The sequence below is a fragment of the Balaenoptera physalus genome, assembly GCF_965194825.1.
Source record: "Balaenoptera physalus genome assembly, chromosome: 1".
Classification (NCBI taxonomy): Eukaryota; Metazoa; Chordata; class Mammalia; order Artiodactyla; family Balaenopteridae; genus Balaenoptera; species Balaenoptera physalus.
In genome coordinates, this window is record NC_138882.1 from 105,602,356 (window position 1) to 105,625,589 (window position 23,234).

Below are 23,234 nucleotides of genomic sequence, written 5' to 3' on the forward strand. Positions count from 1 at the left end.
AATTTTACTTTGAAATTAAAATAAGCAATACCACTTACTATAGCATCTCCTCCTTCCCCGCAAAAGTACTTTTCTAACAAAATAAACTGTATACTGAAAACTACAAAACTGTCATTAAAAACATCAAAGGAAATCTAAATAAATATAAAGATATTTCAGGTTCATGAATTACAAAATTCAATACTGTTTTGAGGCCAATTCTTCCCAAATTTAGGGTCCTGTTATGACTTAATAGGACATTCTACAAGAGATTTTGAAAACAAGTTGGTACTAAAAAGTAGAGTTTTATTTTAATTCTATCAAAGCAGCATTTCATGACTTGAGTTGCAGTTATCTTTATTCTGTCTCTTGTTCCTTTTTAGAATATTGGGGATTTTGAGAATGAACCTAGCATTACCTCTTTTATTATTCTCTATTGTCACCTTGCAAACATGGCTAGGCCAGAGGTATCAGTATCAGCAAATGTGTTTTTCAGTTTATGAAGGATTCAGATGAGTTACCCTCATTAGTTTTTCTTTTTCCACGATTACGTAGGCTGATTTTGTAAATGTCTCTGGATCAATGTTAAAGTCATCTTGAGGTTGGCTCAAAACAATTCCAGCTACCTCCTAACAAAGTCTTCCACTGCTGACCCTGAATCCAAATATGTTAGAAGCCAATATTTCTTTTCAAGGATTTTATTTTCTATAAAATCACCATAATGCTTCTTAAAATACTGATCTGCTTTAAAAGGCCATTAGATTTCATAATTTGTGAGATGTGTGGGGTCATCCCAAATGCATGTTCCAAACAAAGTTTGCCAGGAATGATGACAATCTTTCTTACTTAAGAATATTTTGCCCTTAGGCAGGCTGCCTTCTACTAAAGGATGCCTATTTAATTGATTGATGCCAGGTGATTCTCCAGAAGAAAATGAGTTGTCTTGTTGCTGGGTTAAGCACTCTGGATTTCCTAAAAGGCTCTTGGGATGACTGGTTTTCACTCTTATCAGAATAGGAAAGTCCTGAAGTTTTGCCCTATCTATCTTTTACTAATGAAGGAATTATGAAAAATACCTCAATATGGAACTCTTTTTGAAAGGAAGCCAGAGTGGAAAAGGTAAGAATTTGGTTTCCCTGTACTTTGTTCATCGGTATAAGTGGGCATTTTCACCTGTGGCTATTTCTCTGGGTTACTGCCCAGCACAGAACAGGTACATAGAAAATACTCAATATTATACATATATACATGTGTGTATTGTGTGTGTGTATATATATATATATATATATATATATATATATATATATATATATATATACACACACACACAACAATGAGAATAAACAAACTACAATTATATGCAATAACAATGGTGAATCTCACAAATACATTGTTGAGTGAAAGAAATATATACAAATTAATATATACTGTATGATACCATTTCTATAAAATTCAAAACAGTTGAAAAGTGATTTAGTCTCTTGGGAGGGTAATTATCAGAAGGGTCACCAGAGGGCATTCTCACAAGGGAACAATCAGTTTTCCTAATGTTACAATTTTTTATCTGAGTTCTGGTTTCATGGATTAGTTCATTTTGTAAAAATTTTTGGAGCTGTATTTTTTTGGTTTGTATTGTACATATGCTATATTTTAATTTAAAAAAATTACAGAAAGTTCCACCACTTTTAAATCTACCAATATCATTTGCTAAGCGTAAAAATTGCAAAATTCTAAATGCTTTTGTTTGCATTGTGCCAGTGAGAAAATTAAGATGATTGTCAGATTATTCACATTCCCTATTTTAGCTTTACTCCAGCAATTACTAACATACACAAGAAACTTAATAAGTGGGAAAATTATTTAGAATACTAACTTAGGTTATACATTTATTGATAGTGAAAATTTGGAGGAAAACAACATGAATTAATACAACTGAAGATTTAGTGTGATTTTCTTTTCCTGTTTTGTAAAAACACAGAAACACATGAAAATTTTCTGTGAGTATTGTCTCCACGTGAAGACTGGGAGCTCATTTGTTTAAAAAATAAATTGGTGTTTATTCCTCAAACCTAATGTAAAAAATCAGTGAATCTGTTAAACTTAAGCATTACAATTATCAAAAAAAAAGTATATTATTGTTTTAGTATCTATATAAAATGGGGTTTCAAATAAACTATTTCAAATCATACTAAAATTAATTACATTAATGTATTAAAGTGATGCCCCTTAGCATCTTATTATAAGAATTTTAGAATCTTTGGTCTTAAGAAACCTGTCTTCAAAACGTTTCTGCAATTTGTCCACTTCTCCCATTTCATTGCTATCAATGTAGTCCAAGCTTCCATAATCTTTCACCTAGATTTTTACTATAGCCTCCACATAGTTTTCCCTATTTCTGTCCCTGCCCTCCTGGCATTCTATTCCCAACAAAGTAGCCAGAGTGATTTTGTTAAAACATAATGATGTCACTGCCCTGATCAAAATTCTCAATGGCATTCCATCTTGCCCAGATTAAAAAATCAAAGTACTTGTTATAGCCCTCAAGATCTCATGGCTCTCTCCACACCAGCCACATGGTTGATTTCCTTGCTGTTTCTCTAACCTGTGATACACATTCTCGCCTCAGGGACTTTGCATTTATTGGCCTCACATTATTTGCATGTTCCCTCACTTCCTCCTTGTTTTAAATATACTTTCTCAATGAGGCTTTCCCTTACCATGCCATCTGAAATTTCATAAACATACCCCATTTCATAACTGTCTTTCCAGATTTATTTTTCCTCTATAGTTGTTTCATTATTTAATATAATACACATCTTATTTACCTTGTTAACTTCTGTTTCCTCTTCTAGAAAGAAAACTCCAGATAGGAAGGGGCTTTTGTCAGTTTTCTTTTTAACTATATCACCAGTTCCTAAGTCCTAGCCCTTAGTAGATATTTGAATGAAATTTAGAGAACATTTGAAAGAATACCTAGGAGTATTTTGTTAAATATAAACACTTTAGGCCATTTTTAACTTTTGAAAAATTATACCCAGAACTTCCAACTACTCAGTGTAAGAAAAAAATAAAAAGAGAACACTTCAAAAAAATACTAGAACTTGGGCTGTGAAGATAGATTTCTAGCATGAGAAAGATCACCAAAAATTAAAGTTACAGACTTCCAGTTTCCATATGTAAGGGGCTTGGAAGTCCATCCTAACAACAAGTAAGAAGTTTGAAAAACCTAAAAGTCAATAACTCTTCTTACATTCACCAGAGAAGCGAGATCACAGGGCAAACTTCTAAGTCCCAAATTGGAGAGACAGGCGGACACAGAGAATCACAACTTGAGCAGAAACCAACGTGTAGAAACCCCAGCAGGAACCAATACCAGGATAGGAAAACCTAAACTATAATTGATGAATTGCTGGAGGCTCAGTGTGGAAAATTCTGAGAGTCAAAAACTCCAGGGAGATCCAGTCGTAAAACCCACACTTTGTGATTTTTAGCTCCAGGCATTCTACCAGGTTCTCACGGTGAATGTCAGAAAGAAATCTACTCATGTTTCTGGGAGAGGGAGGGGAAAAGGAGCCATGCTGAAACACACATGTTTTTCTTAATAAGGTCTGCCCCCAGGAGAAACTGTTTTACCAGAGCCTAACCTGTTGGGGTTTTAGCAGGGCCTAACTGGCCACCCACCTGGGGGAAGAGCAATGTGTTAGATTGGTTATCCGCTTGGATTTTATAATCCTTCCAGGACAATGGCAGAGGTTAAAGTGGAGAAGAAAATCCTAAAGTAATGGCAAACTCTTTGATAATCGGGGTACATAACAGCAAAACAACACGAAAGGGCAGAAGACCAAATAGCTAAAATGTCAAATACCTCAAATGTGCCTGAGTTTTTATACAAGGATGGAGAAATAATAGTTTCCAAGCAGTGGTTGAGAAACAAAGAGAAAACGAACCTTACCTCCTGGCCCTAAAGTGTGTGGAAAGGTCTGAGACTCAATTTCAGTCAGGCAAAGAGAAATATATATTCTGTGAAGAGCTTGAGAATGAAGGAGGGCTCCTTTATCATGGCAATAGGGTTCATGAGAGCACAGTGTGAAGACGGGGAAGGGGAGGAGCTCTTGGAGGTCATGCAAGGACGTGTTTTATGTTCACAGGTGACATTGAGTACTGACTGGAAAATGAGGGAATACAGGAATAGGAAGTGCAGACAGTCAAACTGCCTGCAACACTTTATAAGAAACAGTCTTTATGGTCCCTTAGTGTATGGGGGTATCAGTGGCAAGGTCTCTAAAGTCTCAGGAAAGACAAATGCTTACTTTTTTAAAGCCATCTTTATACTTACGGTTGATCTGTTGACCATGAGAAGTAGACATGTGTCAGCTTGGGGTGTTTGGGGAAAGCTTTTTTTTCTTGATAGAGCAGAACTTGCTGAGTTCCAGTGCTTAATTGTGGACATGAGGGAAAGATCTTGACCTCATTCACTGAACTGTTGACCTAATGTCAATAGCCATATACCCTCAGAATTCTTACTATGTGATTAAAAACAAAACAAACAAACAAACAAAACCCTACCTTTCTTTAAGGGGTTGTAGTTTGGTTTTCTGTTACTTGTAATCTGAGGCAATTCTATCTGATGTAACTTCCATGCTCTTTTCAGGAGGAATTAATTGTTCCCCTCTTTATACTTTTTCACTACATTTAATTTCTTTTCACACCTATCTTGTAATAGTTGTACAATGTATTGTTATTTGTCTTCCTCCCACATAGACCAGACATTCTTTGAAGGCAGAGAAGCCATTATATTTACATTTGTGTTCTAAGCCTATCTCACAGTATCTCGTCCATGATAAGAAGTCAATAGATATGTTGAATAATGGATGAATGGTGAATATACTGGAGACCTACAGTTTTATCTGGCCAAGAATCACTTCTGGGAATTGTCTTTGCTCTCATACATACATGGCCACTGTGAAAGTCTTTCTGCTAAATAAAATAATCTTGAGCCCAGGTCACAAAGGACCGATTTAGAAAAGGGGTTTTCCATACTACCGTGCCAATCACAGTCTTTTTTTTTTTTTTTTAATAATGAACATACTGCAGTAACATTCGTTATTTTTTTGTTGTTGTTGAGCAAAGAACTTTTATTTATTTATTTTATTTTATTTATTTATTTTTGACTGTGTTGGGTCTTTGTTTCCGTGCAAGGGCTTTCTCCAGTTATGGCAAGCGGGGGCCACTCTTCATCGCGGTGCGCGGGCCTCTCACTATTGCGGCCTCTCTTGTTGCGGAGCACAGGCTCCAGACGCGCAGGCTCAGTAGCTGTGGCTCACGGGCTTAGTTGCTCCGCGGCATGTGGGATCTTCCCAGACCAGGGCTTGAACCCGTGTCCCCTGCATTGGCAGGCAGATTCTCAACCACTGCGGCACCAGGAAAGCCCCCAATCACAGTGTTTTTCTGGGCATTTGGAATACAGAATTGAGAGAAAAGAACACGTGGAATCATGGAAGCAGAACCATACTATTGACAGTATCTCAGTGGAAGAACTCATGAATTTTTTTTTGCTAAGTACCGGAATCTACTCTAATTCCCATGTCCCCTAATGCTTGGTTGATCAATTTCTCCTTGGCTTCAGAAGATAATAATGAACACTTTCAAATAATTTCCTTTGTGGCTTAAACTAACCAGAGGAGATTCCTATTTCTCACAACCAAATGAACTTTAGTAATTAGGAAACAATGAGATACAGGCTGAATATGGAGGATGGGCACAATTTCAATATCTGGTGGATATTAGGCATGGTAGGTATGAGAGAACATTATGAGGACAAACCTGAAATAAAACATTTTAAGGATTATGTCACAAGAGGTGGGGTCAGGTGAAAAGTTTAAAATACAAGCTTAGTTCACATTGTGTAGGGAATTGAATGCAAGTCTCTAACATTACTTATTAGGAGGGCAGAGCACTCACAACACCCAGTTCTTTGATAGATAAGCAAACCCTTATATGACCATATAAGCAACTATCACAAAACCAGAGGACTTGCCAGGGATTAAGCCAGAAATAGAACTCAAAAAATTGAGCTACAAGTCCCACTCTCTAACCACTAGCACCATTCCCTTCCTTCAGTACACTTAGTGTGAAATAGTTTTTTGGTTCCTTTGCATGCTTGCAGTCAACTGAAGTAGGGTGGAAAAAATTAAAAACAGGTCATGCACTAAAAATGCATTTTTTTCCTTCCATTTAAGGACCTTGAAATTAAAAAGAATAATTTAAGAAATTTCATGGAAATTAGAAACCCAAAATGTAGTTTTCTACTACCAGCTCTATTTTTTTTCTGTCCTGGAGCTCTTAAAAAATAAGTGTAAAAATTTTTTATCTGTACATGAAATTAGACTATTTTTCACCTCTTTGAGAAATGGCATTTTTTAGAGAGGGACTGTTAATAAGGAGCTATTTTCTTTAGATTCTCTGGTCAGGCAAACTTTGACAAGGCAAGATTATCAAAAAGATGAAACTGATATATTTTAAGTTATATCTGACTATTAATTTATATATTTTTTAAATTTTTCCAGAGTAAAGGTAAATTAGAATTTTTACAAGCAGAGAATTCAAAGGTAAAGGCAGTTTGGTGTCTAGAAGTTTAGTAATTCATGAAAGAGCCTCTTTTTTCCCCTTTCATTTCCTGTTTTTGAACTCCTTCCACTAGCACCATTCAAGCAAAGAGTAATACTGTGCTTCAGCACAAATGGCTAAAAGTGACATTAATTATTTTATTTATTTACTTTTTGTTTGTTTGGGCGGTCTGCCTTCAGACAGTGGGACTTGGCAAGCTGCATTGCCTTGCAGATGTGCTAACTTTAATTTTTTTCTGACAAGAGATGATAGTTTTAATAACGCTGACTTAAATTAGACAGGAGATTTGACTCTTGGAACACTAATTGAAAATATTTGTCTGACTCAAGGCTAAGCATTCAAAATAAAATTCTCTGTGGTCATATATTTATCACATTTTGAATACTTAGGTGGAAAACAAGTGATTAAGTACATATTTTAGAATTTTAACAAAATACCACCATACCAAAAAAATTCATTTTGGTGTTCAAAAAGATTGTTCTAGTTTAAAATGCTCTTCATTACATATGGCTGCTTTTATTATTAAAATGTGTATCATGTGTCTATAAATATGTTTATGCTAATACTAAATAGGATCAAGAGTTTTGTTAATAGGAAACTGTAATGAATTCACTTTTTGGAAAATAATGAAGTCATTTCAAACTAAATATTTTCATCCCAGAAGGACTTAGTATAGAACAAAAAGACTTTTGATTGAAAAATAAAGGGTATAAAATGTAAATTTAACAATCATAAATAGTAATATTCAGCAAGTCCTGAACTTAAAAAGGGTCATTCTAGGGTATGGCCCTTGATTTCCCAGAGTTCATACCTAGAGTAATTTACGTTGGTGTTTCAAACCCCACATTCTTTTCCTCACCTCAGACCAGCTGAGCTTTCAAACCTTTGAATTCCTCTTTCATAATTTCAGCTCTTCATGGTGCTTTGAAATGCACATTTTCCAGAAATAGAGTATTAGTCACAAAGAAAGGAGTCAGTTTTGTTTCACCATCAAATTTTTCCCCCCATATTTAGGTTGTCCCATAATAACTGATCTTTGAAACAATAGAACTGGATTTCTAGACTCACTTCATCCTGGGTGGAATTTTCCATATCCCTTTACCTGCTTAGATTCTATAGTTTTTGGTAACAACTTCTACATTGTTAATTTTAGGTCTTACCCATTCATAAGGATAGATTAAATTTTCAGATTAAATACTTTTCCATTGAAATGTATAATTTTATAATATTTCCTCAATGACCATTTTTGACAAGCATTTTCTGAAAATAATAAAATTAATTTGCCAAGCAGGATATCAAGAAACTGTGAACTTGTTAATGGCAAACACTTGTTTTTCCACTCTTTTTATCTCTAGGATGTAACTCTATGTGTATGGTAAACCCGCAAGCAAAATTTGTTGAATGCATAAATAAACAACACATTTTCTTAAAGTACCTATAATTTTTTTAAATAAACATTTTAAAGAATGTAGCATTTGACCATCACTGCTCTGGTTGCTACTGAAAACGTAAAAGAATACACATTTTCACAGAACATAAAATTTCAACAAGAAAATCCACATACCAATGAAATTAATTTTGGTGTTGAAAGAGACTGATATTTTAAAATGCTTTTCATTGCATATTGTTTCACAGAACATCAGATTTAAAAAGAATATTGAAGATTTAAAAAATTCAATGAACTTATTTTTATAAATGAGGAACTGAGTATTTATTAGTTAATGGTGTTACCTGAATTCGATTATATAACAACATCCATTTGTGAAGTTGGTTTAGAATCTAAATCTCTTTAAACCATGTTAGTGAACTTTCTAGAATGGGAAAAATTCTTCCCTTTCATAGAATCTAGCAAAGCAAGTATAAAATTATTTCAGATACACACATACACACACACACAAGAAAAATAAATTCCTCTTAATTAAATTGTAATTTCCTAGTGACTGTATGAGAACAAAAACTTTAAAGAAATATAGTTACCTTTAGTTAAATCATATTTTCCTCATGTCTATAAATCAAACTTGCCAAAGCAAATATGAGAGAGAGAGCACCTTTATTCCTTAATCCCATTAAGAGATAATGATGATATTGGTGGATCCAGCTATAAATGAATTGTACATGCATGAGTACATATCATGTCTCTCCTACCAGTCTCCAGCACAGTTTACAGCTTGTTTTCCATTTCTCAAACAAATATTAGCAAAAGGGATGGGAGAAATCCATGATGTCACAGTACACAGGTTAACTTAAGATTTTCCTTAAATGTAGTTAGGAAGTACTGACATCAGTTATTAACCTGGAGATGTATTCTGACCTAAAGGAAAAAGATGACCTCAAGTTACACCATTAGAATGTAGTAAATCTTTAAAAATATACTCATGTAAATGAGTAGTACTTTTCTGGAAAATATGATTAAAATTCCTCAGATTTGCTCATGTTATTCAAGAAACTGTACCTCTCTTAGCCTGAATCTACAGGGAGAGACTTGACTTTGAATGAGTTCTTTGAATGTCTTATAAACATAGTTTCATTCTGCTTTGTCCCTGAAGGATTAGATGAGATTTAATCATTCCAAGTATTAATTTTCTAATAAAATTTTAAGCTTTTTCCCTAAAATTTATTATTTATTTAATATATAATTGTCTATGTGTTTTCAAATCACTAGTAGTATTTTTAAAGGGTGTTTGATACAGTTTATCCAGAGTCAGTATTCTTTCACATGCACTCACATTGTTAGCTCCTCATTTAAGTTGCAACTAGTATGTTCTGTCACAAAGTAGTTAATAAAAGTTGTTATGAAATAGGTTTTTTTTTGTTTTTTTAGATTATAGAACTTTGGAGGTACATAGTGATCTTGTTTTATTATGTTTGAAGCTTAACATAATCAAGATGATTTCATAACCCAAAGTTCTCAAGTCTTCCAGTAATGACCTTATACTTAAATATTCAAAAACACAGACAAGTACTACAATTTTCCTTGCAAGTACAATGGAAAGGAAAAACCACTCTCCAGTATCTTTGGAATGGATAGGGGTGGAGTGTGGGTGGGACACTTCCTTAATCTAGTCAGTCCAGTCTTAAGCTCTTTTCTGAAGTTTCTTGTATTCTCAGTCCTGTGACTTTCACCCCGTCTAGCTTATTTTTCCACACTTGATACTATCTGCTTGTTTGTTATGATCAGCAATTTCCTAAGGAATACTGGGTTTTGCAAATGAAAGGTGAGTAATAGATATCCTTGTTGTTTTAAAGTTCTGGAACCAGTCTCTGCCTGCCATCATGTTGCTGAGGCCTCCACAGTTTCCTCTTTCAGATGTCAATCCCAGCCCCAGTTCTGTACCCAACAGACATCCGTGGAAGACCTCCTACCTCATTTCTGTGGATTTATTAAGGAGACCCAATTAACTCTATGTCTAATCTTCTTTGATCTAAATTATGTCCAGGGGGCCTTGCCTTTCAAAGCTAAACTTGATCTTTACTGTTTTTTTTTTCCTTAAGAAAGGATATGTAATTTTATCAACAAACCTATAAACTTATCAACCAGAACTTTCTTTATTAGATCATAAATATAGTTAGTTTAATGGGGGGTAGAAAGTTATGGAGAGTTTATAATAGTCAGCAACTACTATTTGAGATAATGGCAAAAATTAAAAGAAAGTAAATCTTAAAAGTAATTAGAATTATAACTTAAGTACATTGAAAGAGACTGTGGTCCATTAATTTGCATTCTTTCCATACTACGTTCAAATATTTTCAGAGATATATTTGTTAAACTAGTGCTTGATGATCCCTAGCAAACCTTTCATAATTTTTGATGTATTCTAATGCTTCAAAACTCTTATGTAAAATTTCCTCTAAATTAAAATCTCTTGTTTTATCTTATAGTTGGTGGAAATGAAGAACAATTGATCACCAACATTGATAAAATGGTTCTATAGACCACTTAATCCTTTAGAAATTTGCATTTACTGAGTAGATTAGATTAGAAGTGGGTTTCTGTTAATATTTTTTTCACATACAGACTGAAAACTTATCATTTAACCAATTACTTTCTTGTCTGTGTTTATAGAATATTCACCTGGTTTATGAATCCTGATGAATTGTGTTCAGGATGATCTGTTAATATATATATATATTTGCTTATATTATTACCTGTAGGTAGAAAATTAGAATGCTACTGTATAAGCTATCAACATTATTAAGAGTTAAACACTAACAAATATTCCACTATGTTATAAACTAAAATGGAAATTCCCCAAGGACTAGAAAATTTTGCTTTTTTTGCTCACTGATGTATCTCAAGCTCCTGGAACAGTGCCTGTTACAAGTATAAAGTTACCGTTATAAAGTTTCATAAATTTTAATTTATAAAAACTGCTTATAAATGAAGAGAAAGATCCAATGTCTCAGAGAAACTTGGCGATAGATACAAGTGGGAACAATTTCCAAATTCAAAATATAGATGATAAATATGTCAACGCCAGTGTTTATCAAATTTACTTCTAACCGAAGATTTTTAAATGAAAACAATAATGAGTTACTTTTTTTTGCCACCGATATGGTAAAGAATCTTAACAGAAGCCTGGCCATAGGCCATAGCCACTTTTGCTATATAATGAACTGGGCTCTCTCTTAACGCAATTGGTGGTAGTTTCCCTTTTTTTTCACATCTGGAGGACATTTTGGTAATAATATAACAAAAGATTATTAAATGCTCTTGCCCTTTGACCTACAACTTACAGTTTTAAAAGTGCATTTTGATGATATTTTATAAAATTGAAAAAAGAAATAATCATTACTCAATAAAATATGGGTTAAATAAATCTTGACACACTGGAATAATGGAATAATATGCAGTAATTAAAATGTTATTGAAGAAAAATATGCCATGTCTTGAGAAAACATTATTTTGATAAGTTAAAAAATAAGTTAGAACAGTATGTGCAACATGTTTCAAAATTTATCTAAAAATAAGTTATAGCTTGAAGTATACACATGAGTAGAAACAGAATTCTAAGGAATACACTAAAAAGTTAATAGTATATAGAGTGTGGAATTATAGGTGATTTTTATTTTATTGTGTGTCTTTTCTATGATAAATAAGTATTGCTTTTGTAATCAGTAAACTTGTTATTTTGAGTTTTAGGATAGATGCGGTTCAACTAAATAAAAATACTATCAAAATTGGGTAAAATCTAACGCAGTGCAAAGTGTAAAAGAAAGATCATGAGCAGTCAAATTATTTTCCTTGACTATAAAGTAATAAGGACTCTTGAATGTCCTACAAAAGAGAAAAGTGAGTTATTTTGTGGCATGAGTTTCGTCACAAGGAGAAAAATAATTGTTGTTTCCAAAGAAATTGAACATTAGTGGTTGTTAGTGAAAAAAACCTAAGATCCTCAGGTTATTGGAGCACATTTTTGGAGTTTATGGAGATAATAAACGTTTTCATTTTAAATCGGCATTTAAAATATTTTCATTTGTTTGAGTAAGTGGTAGAATAAAACAAAACCTTTATTCAGATTCCTATCTGTTGAAAAGACGTATTTTGCTAAATTCAAGTTTGTTCATCGTGTTACATTATCCTGACCAAATTTTGCTCTTGTTTCTTTGGAATCCTCCAGTTCCCTTTCTAGGGAAAATAGTTCACCTGAAATATTATAGCTGAGTTACACAGAGGGTGTTCCTCCTACACCATTTTCAAAGTGACAAGCTAATCACAGCTGCTTCTTAAGTAACAGTCATCTGAAAATCTTAAGTTAGCTTTATAATTCTGAAGAATTATTATTGCATCTACGGAGAGTTAATGATCACTTCCATGGTGCATAGCACTTAGTAATTTTATATTGTTTGACTTCTGTGAGTTCTTGCAATTAGGGAGCATTTATTGTAGTGGGGTGATGTGAACATAGATATAGCTAAACAGATTACATACACATATTAAGTAAATTATTTTAGATATATTCTGAGCTATACATTTGAATGCTAATATGAATGCATGGAAAACATATGTAGATATTGGAGTACAGTTCAGCAGAAAGGTCTCCTGAGTACCATGGATTCTGTTCTATTATAAAGTTTCTGAAGAAGCTTGTAAAAAATTTGGAATGACAGTACCTTGCTATTCCAGTGGAAAGGTCATTTTCATTTCCAGGAAATGCAGCACAAATTGTCTTTCTTCCATATGCTACAATATTTAGTATTATCACACCTAAGGACATTCTGTGGACAGATTTAAAAAAACACAATCACTTTTGCTGAAACTATCCAAAATGTAGAATTTGTCTTTTAGAAAACAATCACCTGTGTAATCTCTAAATATTAATCTGCTGTGAAACAACCTGGTCTTTATTTATTTTTATAAATTTATTTATTTATTTAGTTTTAAATTTTTGGCTGTGTTGGGTCTTCGTTGCTGTGCGCGGGCTTCCTCTAGTTGCGGTGAGCGGAGGTACTCTTCATTGCGGTTCGCGGGCTTCTCATTGTCGTGGCTTCTCTTGTTGCAGAGCATGGACTGTAGGCACGCAGGCTTCAGTGGTTGTGGCTTAGCGGGTTCTAGAGCTCAGGCTCAGTAGTTGTGGCGCACGGGCTTAGTTGCTCCGCAGCATGTGGGATCTTCCTGGGCCAGGGCTTGAGCCCATGTCCCTTGCATTGGCAGGCAGATTCTTAATCACTGCACCACCAGGGAAGGGAAGCCCCCAACCTGGTCTTTTAAATCTGTACTTTTCAGGATGAGAAACCTATATGCTTGCTATTTCTGTGTGTGTATGTGTGTCTAAGAGAAAGAGAAGAGAGTTGGTTTTGTTGATGTATTTCTAATATGTAGATAGGTATAATAACATTTTTTTTTTTTGCTTTACCAAAGGCGAATTATTTTATGTACAGTTAATCACTCTTTTTTTTTAATACAGCAGGTTCTTATTAGTTATCTATTTTATACGTATTAGTGTATATATGTCAATCCCAATCTCCCATTTCATCCCTCCCCCACACACACACTTTCCCCCCTTAGTGTCCATATTTTTACTCTCTACTATATGTGGAATCTAGAAACATGGTACAGATGAATCGATTTGCAAGGCAGAAATAACATTTTTACCCTGAAAGTGTAAGCTAAATATATCCTTTCTGCATGAGAAGTTTTTTGAAAGATTAAATATTACTTTTTTTTAAATTAAGCAGAATTTCATTATGGAAATATATACAGATGAAGTAGGTGTGAAATAATGAAATATAATATTCTGAAAAATGGAGCTTATAAATACAAAATTATAAACTAAATGTCAAAGACCTTGCTTATGCACACTTTCAGCTTTTTCAGATTCATTCTTTTTTATTTTTATTATCTTTACAACATACTATCAGTTACACTGATATTATGCATTTAAATAAAATTTTCATTCTCCCTAACTTCAGTGTGCATTTAAGCATACAATTTGAATGATCTTACTAAATATTTTCCAGAAACCCTTTCTCTAGCTATTCAAAGTTCTCTCAACTCTCCCTATATATTCCTTATAAATACCTAAAGTGGTTTTTTAATATTTGTGGATTGATTGTACCAAAAATCTGTCTGTTTTCTCTATAGTGTGAAACTTTCTCCAGGTTTGCAATATCTGCATTTCACAATTGCAACTCTAGGAAATCACTCTGACAATTGCGAAAGTTGTCTCTGCTCCAGGGAATAAACTTGGGATCAAATATTATTCTGCACACCAGAAATATCCTCAGATTTGTGAGAAAATACAGTAACTGACAATCTAATTATAACATATTTATTTAGTATATAAAACCCTAAGAGAAAGGTATTATTTTCCTTGTGTTTTAAAAATTCATCTTCATTTACTTCATTATTATATTTCACTTGCTTTTTTGTTGTCTAAGTTTTGTTTCTAATTGGAAAATCTAGGCTTATTTTTGCATGAGAGGTACACAAATTCTGTGCATTTTTTTTTCCCAAGATGTATCTCATGTTGTCTTTCCTGCCTGCATCGCAAACCTGTCTACATTTGTTATCACTATTATTTGTCTAAACTTGGTGGTGGTTTTACTATCCTCCAGATATGAATAAGCTGTGGATTTCATATCCTCAGAAAACCTAAGATATTAGATGAAAAAACATTAGAATTCATAAAGCAGTTCTGTATTGACAAAAGTTCTGTATGGAATTGAGAGAAAATCCCATTCACATGGCAACAATTCCTACCACTGCTACACTAATTCAAACTCTTAGGACTCTTGTTCCTGTTCTGTTCCTACTCCTACTTCTCTTAACACCACCACCAAGAGGCTACTACTAGTACAACCCTTACTATTGGATCATGACAATAATAAACCCCAAGGGGTGGACATGTTGATAAATAGGAGAAGGCTCTATGAAGAAAACAAAACAACATCTGAAAGGCAGGAAAAATAAAGCTTGAGTTAAAGACGTACTATATTATTATTTAGATTAAAAAAATGAATTTTGCAAAAGAAATCTATACATGCTAAATTAATTTAAGATTTATTGAATACTACAATTTCAATCAAACTTGAACAATATGATCCTGAAGTTTATCTGGAAGAAGAGAAAAGTTGTTTTACTTGAGGAAGTATGATGGAGACTTACTTCACATGCTATTACAATGGAGTGTTTATTCATGCATTCGTGAAATATTTAATGAGCTCCCTACTCAGTGATGGACATTCATGACACAGCAGCAGATGGGGAAAGTTTCTCCCTTCATGAAGCTTGCAATCTCATTGAAAATATCAAAAACAGACTAGTAAACACAAGTGGACGATAACTCCTGATTATGATAATTTCTGTGAAGTATCAATATATTGTAGAACCCAAAGTAGACAGCATGACCAGGAAATGTCTTTTTGAGGAAGTGACATTTGAGCAGAGACTCCAAGATGAGAATCAGTCAGCGCTTTGCACAGATGAAATAACAATATTCCTAGTTCAAGGTGCACGACTCAGGCAAGTCCTCTAATTTCTCTGTCCTGTTCTTCACCTGAAAAATGGGGATACTGTAGTATCTACCTTATAGAAGAATTAGGAAAATGAGTTATTCTGTTTCAAGTACATAAAACAGTGCTAGAAATACAGTAAATATTCAATGAATGTTGACAAGCTTTTGATAATACCTGAAACTTCAGTAAAAATGAATAGAGATGAACAGAACATCTAGCCAAAAAGAAATGAGGATAATAATCATATTTTATATAAAATTTATTCTCATTAACAATCCAAAAATAAATGGGAGTCATTTAATTTTCTTCATTACACGCATTTAAAATCATTCTATTTAAACAACATAAAAGAGTAGACTTACTTACAGAACTAACAACCAATAACTTTAATTTCAAATATTGTCAGAATGACTGAATGTGTTTATCTTAAAATCTTGGGGTAATTTGTATTTTTTAAATGAATTTAATGCTTATAAAGATATAGTGGAAACCAAGGAAATCCAGTTATTGGAACATGTAGGCAGGAAGTGGGAAATCTGGGTTCCATTATGAAGTTTCCCACTCAGTTTCTCTGCCTACCACCTTGACAATCATTGAGGCTTTCATTTTCTTATACATAGAAAAAAGCAACAGAGAAAAGAACATTTAAAAACTGGTAACATTTCTCAGTATGAAATATTTTTGAATACCTCAAATCTGCATTTGTGTCTGAGTTATCAGTAAATGGTTTTTATGATTCTCTAAAAAGAATTATGATATGTACATTTAGGGAAACTATAATAGGCTAATGTTTTCATGGGAGTTGAACAAATAAATGCCAACATGTTACAAGGAATGCTGATATCATTGGAGACTGATTTTGATATTTTGCCTTTGAAATTTCTAAAATAATGATAATAATAAGGATATAATAATAATGATAATACTAATGATACATTTCCTCTTCTGTTACACCTGAGAAATCAAAAACACCAAAAGGAAGATACATACAACTTCTATATCATTTGGGATTTCCAAGACCCTAAGGATCCAGAATGAGGCCTTATTGGATCCCCTATGAAAAATCACATGCCCTTTGCAAGATTTCTGCCAGTCTAACACCCAGAAAAGAGCTCCTTCTTCCCAGTGACAACCTGTATCCAATGATGCAGCCAAAGTGTAAATAACACACTCTCCCAATTCCAAGCAATTTTTAAGGTCCAGCCAGCTCCAAAGCTCCCTGGATTGCAGTTTAACAACTGTTAGCCCGTCTTGCTTTCTTCACTCTTCTATAGGTGTTTATCTTGAAGGCAGCCTTCAATGAACATTGTACAAGCAAATCTCTATTTAAATCTGTTTCCTGGAAACCTTACCTAAGAGGCCCAATGTCAGAAGTGGTTCAAGGAAGCAGGAACTATAATGGGATATTGGAGTTGAATCATCAATTGGTCATTTGGCAGGAAGACCCCATTACTGGTGGAAGATAAAGCATGATTAACCCCTGGTGTCATGTAAATGTGCAATTGTTAAAACTTTCATTTGTGATAAACTGGGATGGGATACTGATGGAAGCAAATACACTAGCAGATTCAATATCTCAGACATATCGGAAGTTCAAGGGAAATAAGAATTATGAAATTGGATGACTGCTAATGAAGGTAATTGTTATGTGAGAGAAATAAAAGGAAATTTGAAGTATGAGATGATTAGTCACCAAATAAAGTCTATGTACAAAAGCCAGAAGGCCACTTTGGTAGTCAATAAAGTTCTTTCATTTTTTGCAAGTGTATTGCAGAAAAAACTGAGCATCAGGTCCAGCACATAATTATAACTGAGTTCTAGAGGAGGTTGAATATTCAACCTGGGAGAGTCTGGTATACCAACCAGAGCCCTGACTGGAGAAATGTGAGGTCTTGTGACATAGGATTAGTATCTCTGACTCAATGTTTCAGAAAATCTTGAATCCTCAGGTTCCTCTGAACCTTTGGGTGTATAGAATTTTCTCAGTCTGTTATGTTCTACTCTAGCGTACCTCTTCTCTTGAAGATGATGCAGAGATCTCCTCTTTCAAGAAAACACGCACACTGCTTTGCACCACAACATAACTCTTTTGACCAAGTCAGGAAGTGCTGGCCCTGCTAAAAGAGGAAAGAGATGATACCCTGTTGAAGTGACTGCAAGACCTTGTACAGTCAGGAGCTCCCATAGTGGAAGGGGTACAATGTAATCAACTTGTCACCAAATGGCTGGTTAGTTTCCTTGAAAGATAATTTTATATTGGAAGTTCAGCATTGACCATGCTTTTGACTGGATATCGTCAGTGTTGGTAATTTTATCTGTATATTTTTCTTTTTGATTTTTTTGTATGGCGTAAGGGGAGGGTTAGGTTTCAGTGTTTGGGTCGTCAGCCTCCAGGACTGTCCAGTTCTTGGCCATTCCCTGAAGCCCTGCTGCTCACTCTGGCGGTAGCCAGTTGGCTTCATCCAGATCTTCTGCAGCAGCTGCCTTGTCGTCCTCAGGCACCGGTTCCGTGTCATCTTCAGCTGGTCCATGTTAGTGGGAGCCCATACTATTAGACCTATGCATGGCCTCCATTTCTGTTATTGTAGCGCTTCTGTTATTGTGTTCCTTGTGCCAACACTGGGGTAGCCAATCATAGATGTTGGCCTTTGCCAACTGGGCAAGTCATTTGTCTAATTAATTTGGTGTTCCTTTCACTGATATTCTAAAACCACAAGGACTTCTGGGTACTTGTGCTGCTTGCTCTGCAGCCTAGATTTACCGAAGATAATGTTCCTACTCTAAGCCCTATCCAAAACTAGCAGTCTTTTGTATCACCCAGTAAATAGACCAGAACAGCATTCATAAGTGTGAAATATGCTACCTCTAAAACTTTAAGAGGTCTACCAAATGTTATCCTTCCTTTTTAGTGGTGGAAGATGTAAGATGCAATATATATATTTTTTACTTTGGAGGACATGTCTAGACATGAAACAGACAACTGGATCCCTAAAATCTTCACTGAAAGGGCAGGTCCTGAATCTTCGTATGTTTTATCTCCTATCTTCTGTAGCACATTGTGGTCATTTCGTTCAACATGATGTCATCAATATAGGGGACCAGTGTGATATTCAGCAGAATGGTCAGATGGTACAAGATCCTCTGGCTATATTATGACAGAAGGCAGGAGAGTTAACATATCCCTGGAGCTATTAATATATACTACTTTCTGTCCCAAATGAATTTGAAACGTTTCTAATCCTCTTTCCTGATAGGGATGGAAAGAATGGATTCACCAGATCAATGACTGCATACCATGTATCTGAGACCATGTTAATCTGCTGTCATAAAAATGTCACATCTTAAACAGGAGCTGCGAGAGTGGGTGAATTTGTATTCTCCTCCAGGATCTGATTACGTCCGTTATGTCTTTAAGGGTGGCTCAAATAGCTGCCACCACTTCACCCCCACTGCTGTGATGTAGTGTTTTTGTTTTACAATCTTGACTGGGAGAGTGTTAGTTTTGGAGTCTTTGACTTAGCTTTTCCTACTATAATAGCTCTTATACCACAAATACAGATAAAATTACTGTCACTGATGATATCCAATCAAAAGCATGGTCAATGCTGAGCCTCCGATATAAAATTTTCTTTCAAGGAAACCAACCAGCCACTTGGTGATAAGTTGATAATACTGTACCCCTTCCACTGTGGGAGTGGCAGTGATTCATCTTGACTGTGTTAAGTCATATCCATAGGTATGAGTTTGTCTTTCCTGCCTACATGGCCTCAGCTAGATTATGGAGTGTTTGATCTGCCAACAAAGTATATGTAACATTACAACAGAAATGTAAAAGGAATTCATTTTATAGCAGCAAAGGAAGTATAGCAATGAATGCATAGTATTGGAATCCACTAGTTCTATCATGTTGCATTACTCAGAGGTCGCTGGCTTGAGAGAGTGATGGAGTATAGTCTTTTGAAGGTAACAACTGAGGAACCAACTTGGAAATGCTACTCTGCATGGATTGAGCACCATCTTTAAAAACACATTATATACACTAAGTCAACAACTAGTATATAATTCTGTGTCACCTGTAGGTAGAATACTTGGGTATGGAATGGAAATTAAGGGCAAAAGTAGAAATGGTTCCACTTACCATTACCACTCCAATTACCACTTACCATACAGGAACCTACCTGGGAATTTGTGCTTGCTGGCCTGATAACCCTGAGGGTTAGGATTAGATACCCTAGTTTCCAGAGAGTCACTGCTTCCAACAAGGTTCACAGCAAAAGTCCCATAAACTAAACTACAGCTCCTGCCATGTCACTTCTGTCTCCTCCTCCTAAGAGACCAGAAGGTAAGAAAAGGGTTACCATTTTGTCAGGGATAAATTGATTCTGCTTATTAAGAGAAGGTAGGGCTGTTGCTATGCAGTGGGGAAGGAAGAATATATTTGACATCAGGCGATCCACTAGGCTGTCTCTTGGCACCCCTTTGCTCTATCTCTGTTACGAATAGACAAGCATATCAACCATGGCCTAAGAAGGGCATGATGCTAAGGGGATCAGAACCCACAGGGATGAGTGTCTGGATTATGACACCAGGTAAGCCACCTAGTTCAGCAAAATGGGTAATCAAGAAAGAAGAAAATGAATTCCAACCTGAGACAAGGTGCAGCACAGTAGTCTTCCCTAATAAAACATACTTAAAATGTTAAAAGTCCTGGAGGAGCTCTTTCTAGAACTTACTTATATAAAGAAAATACATTTAAGCTGCTCAAGAGATGGGTTGTAGAAGATGCTATAGTGCATCACATAGGTAACCCCTTTAGGACTGAGACACACTCGTTCTCCAAGTTGTGGGGAGTGCACTCAGCCGAGTGACTGCTTAGAAATTGAACTTTGCTGAGCCATACTAGTGTATATACATGTGTATAAACATTTTGCGTATATAAGTCTTAGTATATACTTATGTATTCCGTATTAAATATATTAAAATATGTAAAAATTAAATTTGGAAAAAATAGATTGAAATAGACTAAATGTAGAGTAAATCTTATTTATTATTATTTCTTAATGATAAATTTCCTTCTTATATTTTTTTCAGCTTTATTGGAGGTATACTTAATATTAAAAAAAATTGCACATGTTTAATATAACCATAACCTCCAAAATAGTTCTTGCATCCTTTTGTTTTGGTGTGTGTGTGTGTGTGTGTGTGTGTGGCTAGAACGCAACATGAGATCTACCCTCTCAACAAGTTAGATACACAAAACCATGATGGTAACTAAAGGCACTATGTTATCCAGGAGATCTCTGGAACTTATCTCATATAGTTGTAATGTTATACCCATTGAACAACAACTCCCCCTTGCCCTGTTTCCCCAGTTCCTGTCAATCACCATTCTATTCTCTGCTGCTATAAGTTTGATCATTTCAGATACCTCACATAAGTGGAATCATGCAGTATTTTTCCTTCTATGACTGATTTATTTCACTTACCATAATGTCTTTTAGGTTCACCCATGTTGTCCAAATAGTAGGATATCTTTCTTTTGTTAATGCTGAATTATATTCCATTGTATGTATATATCACATTTTCTTTATCTATTCGTCTGTCAATGGACTTCTGTGTTGTTTTTACATCTTGGCTATTGTGAGTAATGCAGCAATGAACATAAAAGGCATCTCTTTGAAATTCTAATTTGAAGTCCTTTGGATATATTCTAAGAAGAGAAATTGCTAGATCATATGATAGTTCTATTTTTAATCTTTTGAGGAACCTCCATACTATTTTCCATAGTGGCTGAACAATTTTACATTTTCACCAATAGTGTACAAGAGTTTAAATTTCTCCACATCCTTGCCAACACTTCTTATCATTTTTTTTTCTTTTCTGATAATAGCCATCCTAACAAGCGTGAGGTGACATCTCATTGTGGTTTTGATTTGCACTTCTCTAATGATTAGTGATGTTGAGCACCATTTCTATACCTGATGGCCATTGTATATCTTCTTTGAAGAAATGTCCATTCAAGTCCTTTGTCAAATTTTAGATCAGGATATTTGTTTTTTTGCCATTGAGTTGTAGGAAGAGTTCCATATATGTGTTGGGAATTAATTCCTTGTCAGATATACAGTTTGAAAATATTTCCTCCTATTCTGTAGGCCCTTGTGGTTCTTAGTATGATTGCAAACACTCTCAGCAATAACCATTTATTTGGTTATTGGAAATTTGAGGAAAAAAATGTTTATTACTTACAAGTTCTGGATATTACATGCCACACCTTGTGCCACTTAGGGAGGTCACAGGAAGAGTGTGTAAGCCTGGGGTTTGCTTCTATTTGGGGTCGAGGGTGGGAGCCTAGTTCTCTATTGATAAATTTAAAATATAAGAATGGGAATTTAAAGTGCAGGAAGAGAAAAAGAAAAAAAAAAGCAGCCCAAATGTTTAGTTATCTAAACCTACCAGTATCTATTAAAAAAAAAAAAAAGAGACCTCGGGGGTGTGGTGTTCAGCCGGGCTTTTTACTTAGTTTTGTGGCATAAAGGGGCTGGCATCAAGTGAACAGGCAAGAAGAGTTACTGACTGGAGGAGGGAGGGGAGGTGGGAGATGGCAGAGCTGAAGGATCCTCAGCAATAGGAGACGGAGGACAAGCTGCAATTTCACTCACGTCTGACATTGATGGCACAGGTTCTGGTTCCTTGCTGGATTCAGTTCTATCAACCCTTTTGAAAAAATGATCAAGTGATGTCTGGGGAGTAGCTCTTTTTTTCTCGTGATAGATGACACGGTAGCACTGGATTGCATTCTGAACGGCTGCTGTAACCTTCATATACCATTGTACGTTTGGGTCCTGTGCCTCAAAAACTAACAGTGCCTTCTCAAATAAAGAAAATCTCCTTGCCATTTCCTGCATTGTGAATCGCTTCAGTTTTCAGTTACTGTAATTTCTCAAAGCATTTCAGGAAGATCCTGGGCAGCTATGTATCCACACTCACTGCCTCGTCACTTACTTTTATGTTGTGCAGGTTGGCTCTAGCCTTGAACCGATGAAATTAGCCATGACTGGCATTAAAAGATGCGCCCTCTGATTCTTCACCAAGTTTCTTCTTCAAGTCTTCATAAAGGCTTTTAACTTTCTGTTGAATCAACATTAAGCTGAGCGGGACTTGACGATGATACTGATCCTGCCTCCACACACTGAGAAGTTTCTCCATCTCCTCCATCACTTTTCCACGCTTCTTCAATATTATTGTCGACATCATTGGCACAGCAGATTTCAAATGTTCCATGATCTTGTGCTTGTTCTTTAGAATCGTGCCAATGGTTGAACGATTCACGTTATAAGAATGAGTGACGTCTACCATCTTTTCGCCTCGCTCCACTTTCTCAGTTATTTTCACTTTTGTTTCCATCGTTATCGCTTGGTGCTTCTTAGCAGTACCAGCGACATCACCATTGCTTTTATGCTTGCTTCTGGACATCCTGGGCTTAAAACAAAGACACTGTACTACTGTTCTCTATACAGTACTGTACAGTAAAGTACACAAAAGCACAACCACTTGTAGAGAATGCAGGCACGTGACAATGTATGCCAGACACGTGAAATAACTTAATGTGATTGGACATGTGAACACATGTTCGCATCATTGAAAGTTTGCAACTTGAAGGTTCATATGTAGGG

General features: G+C 35.1%; 1 protein-coding gene across 1 annotated transcript; it reads right to left on the reverse strand.

The window, feature by feature from the left end:
- Positions 1 to 22,605: 22,605 nt before the first annotated feature.
- On the reverse strand, positions 22,606 to 22,965 carry LOC309656648 (putative CENPB DNA-binding domain-containing protein 1; the record flags this gene model as incomplete). Its single annotated transcript, XM_082453308.1, has 1 exon — positions 22,606 to 22,965. One exon carries the CDS (start codon positions 22,963 to 22,965, stop codon positions 22,606 to 22,608), a length of 360 nt encoding a protein of 119 aa, XP_082309434.1.
- Positions 22,966 to 23,234: the final 269 nt, after the last annotated feature.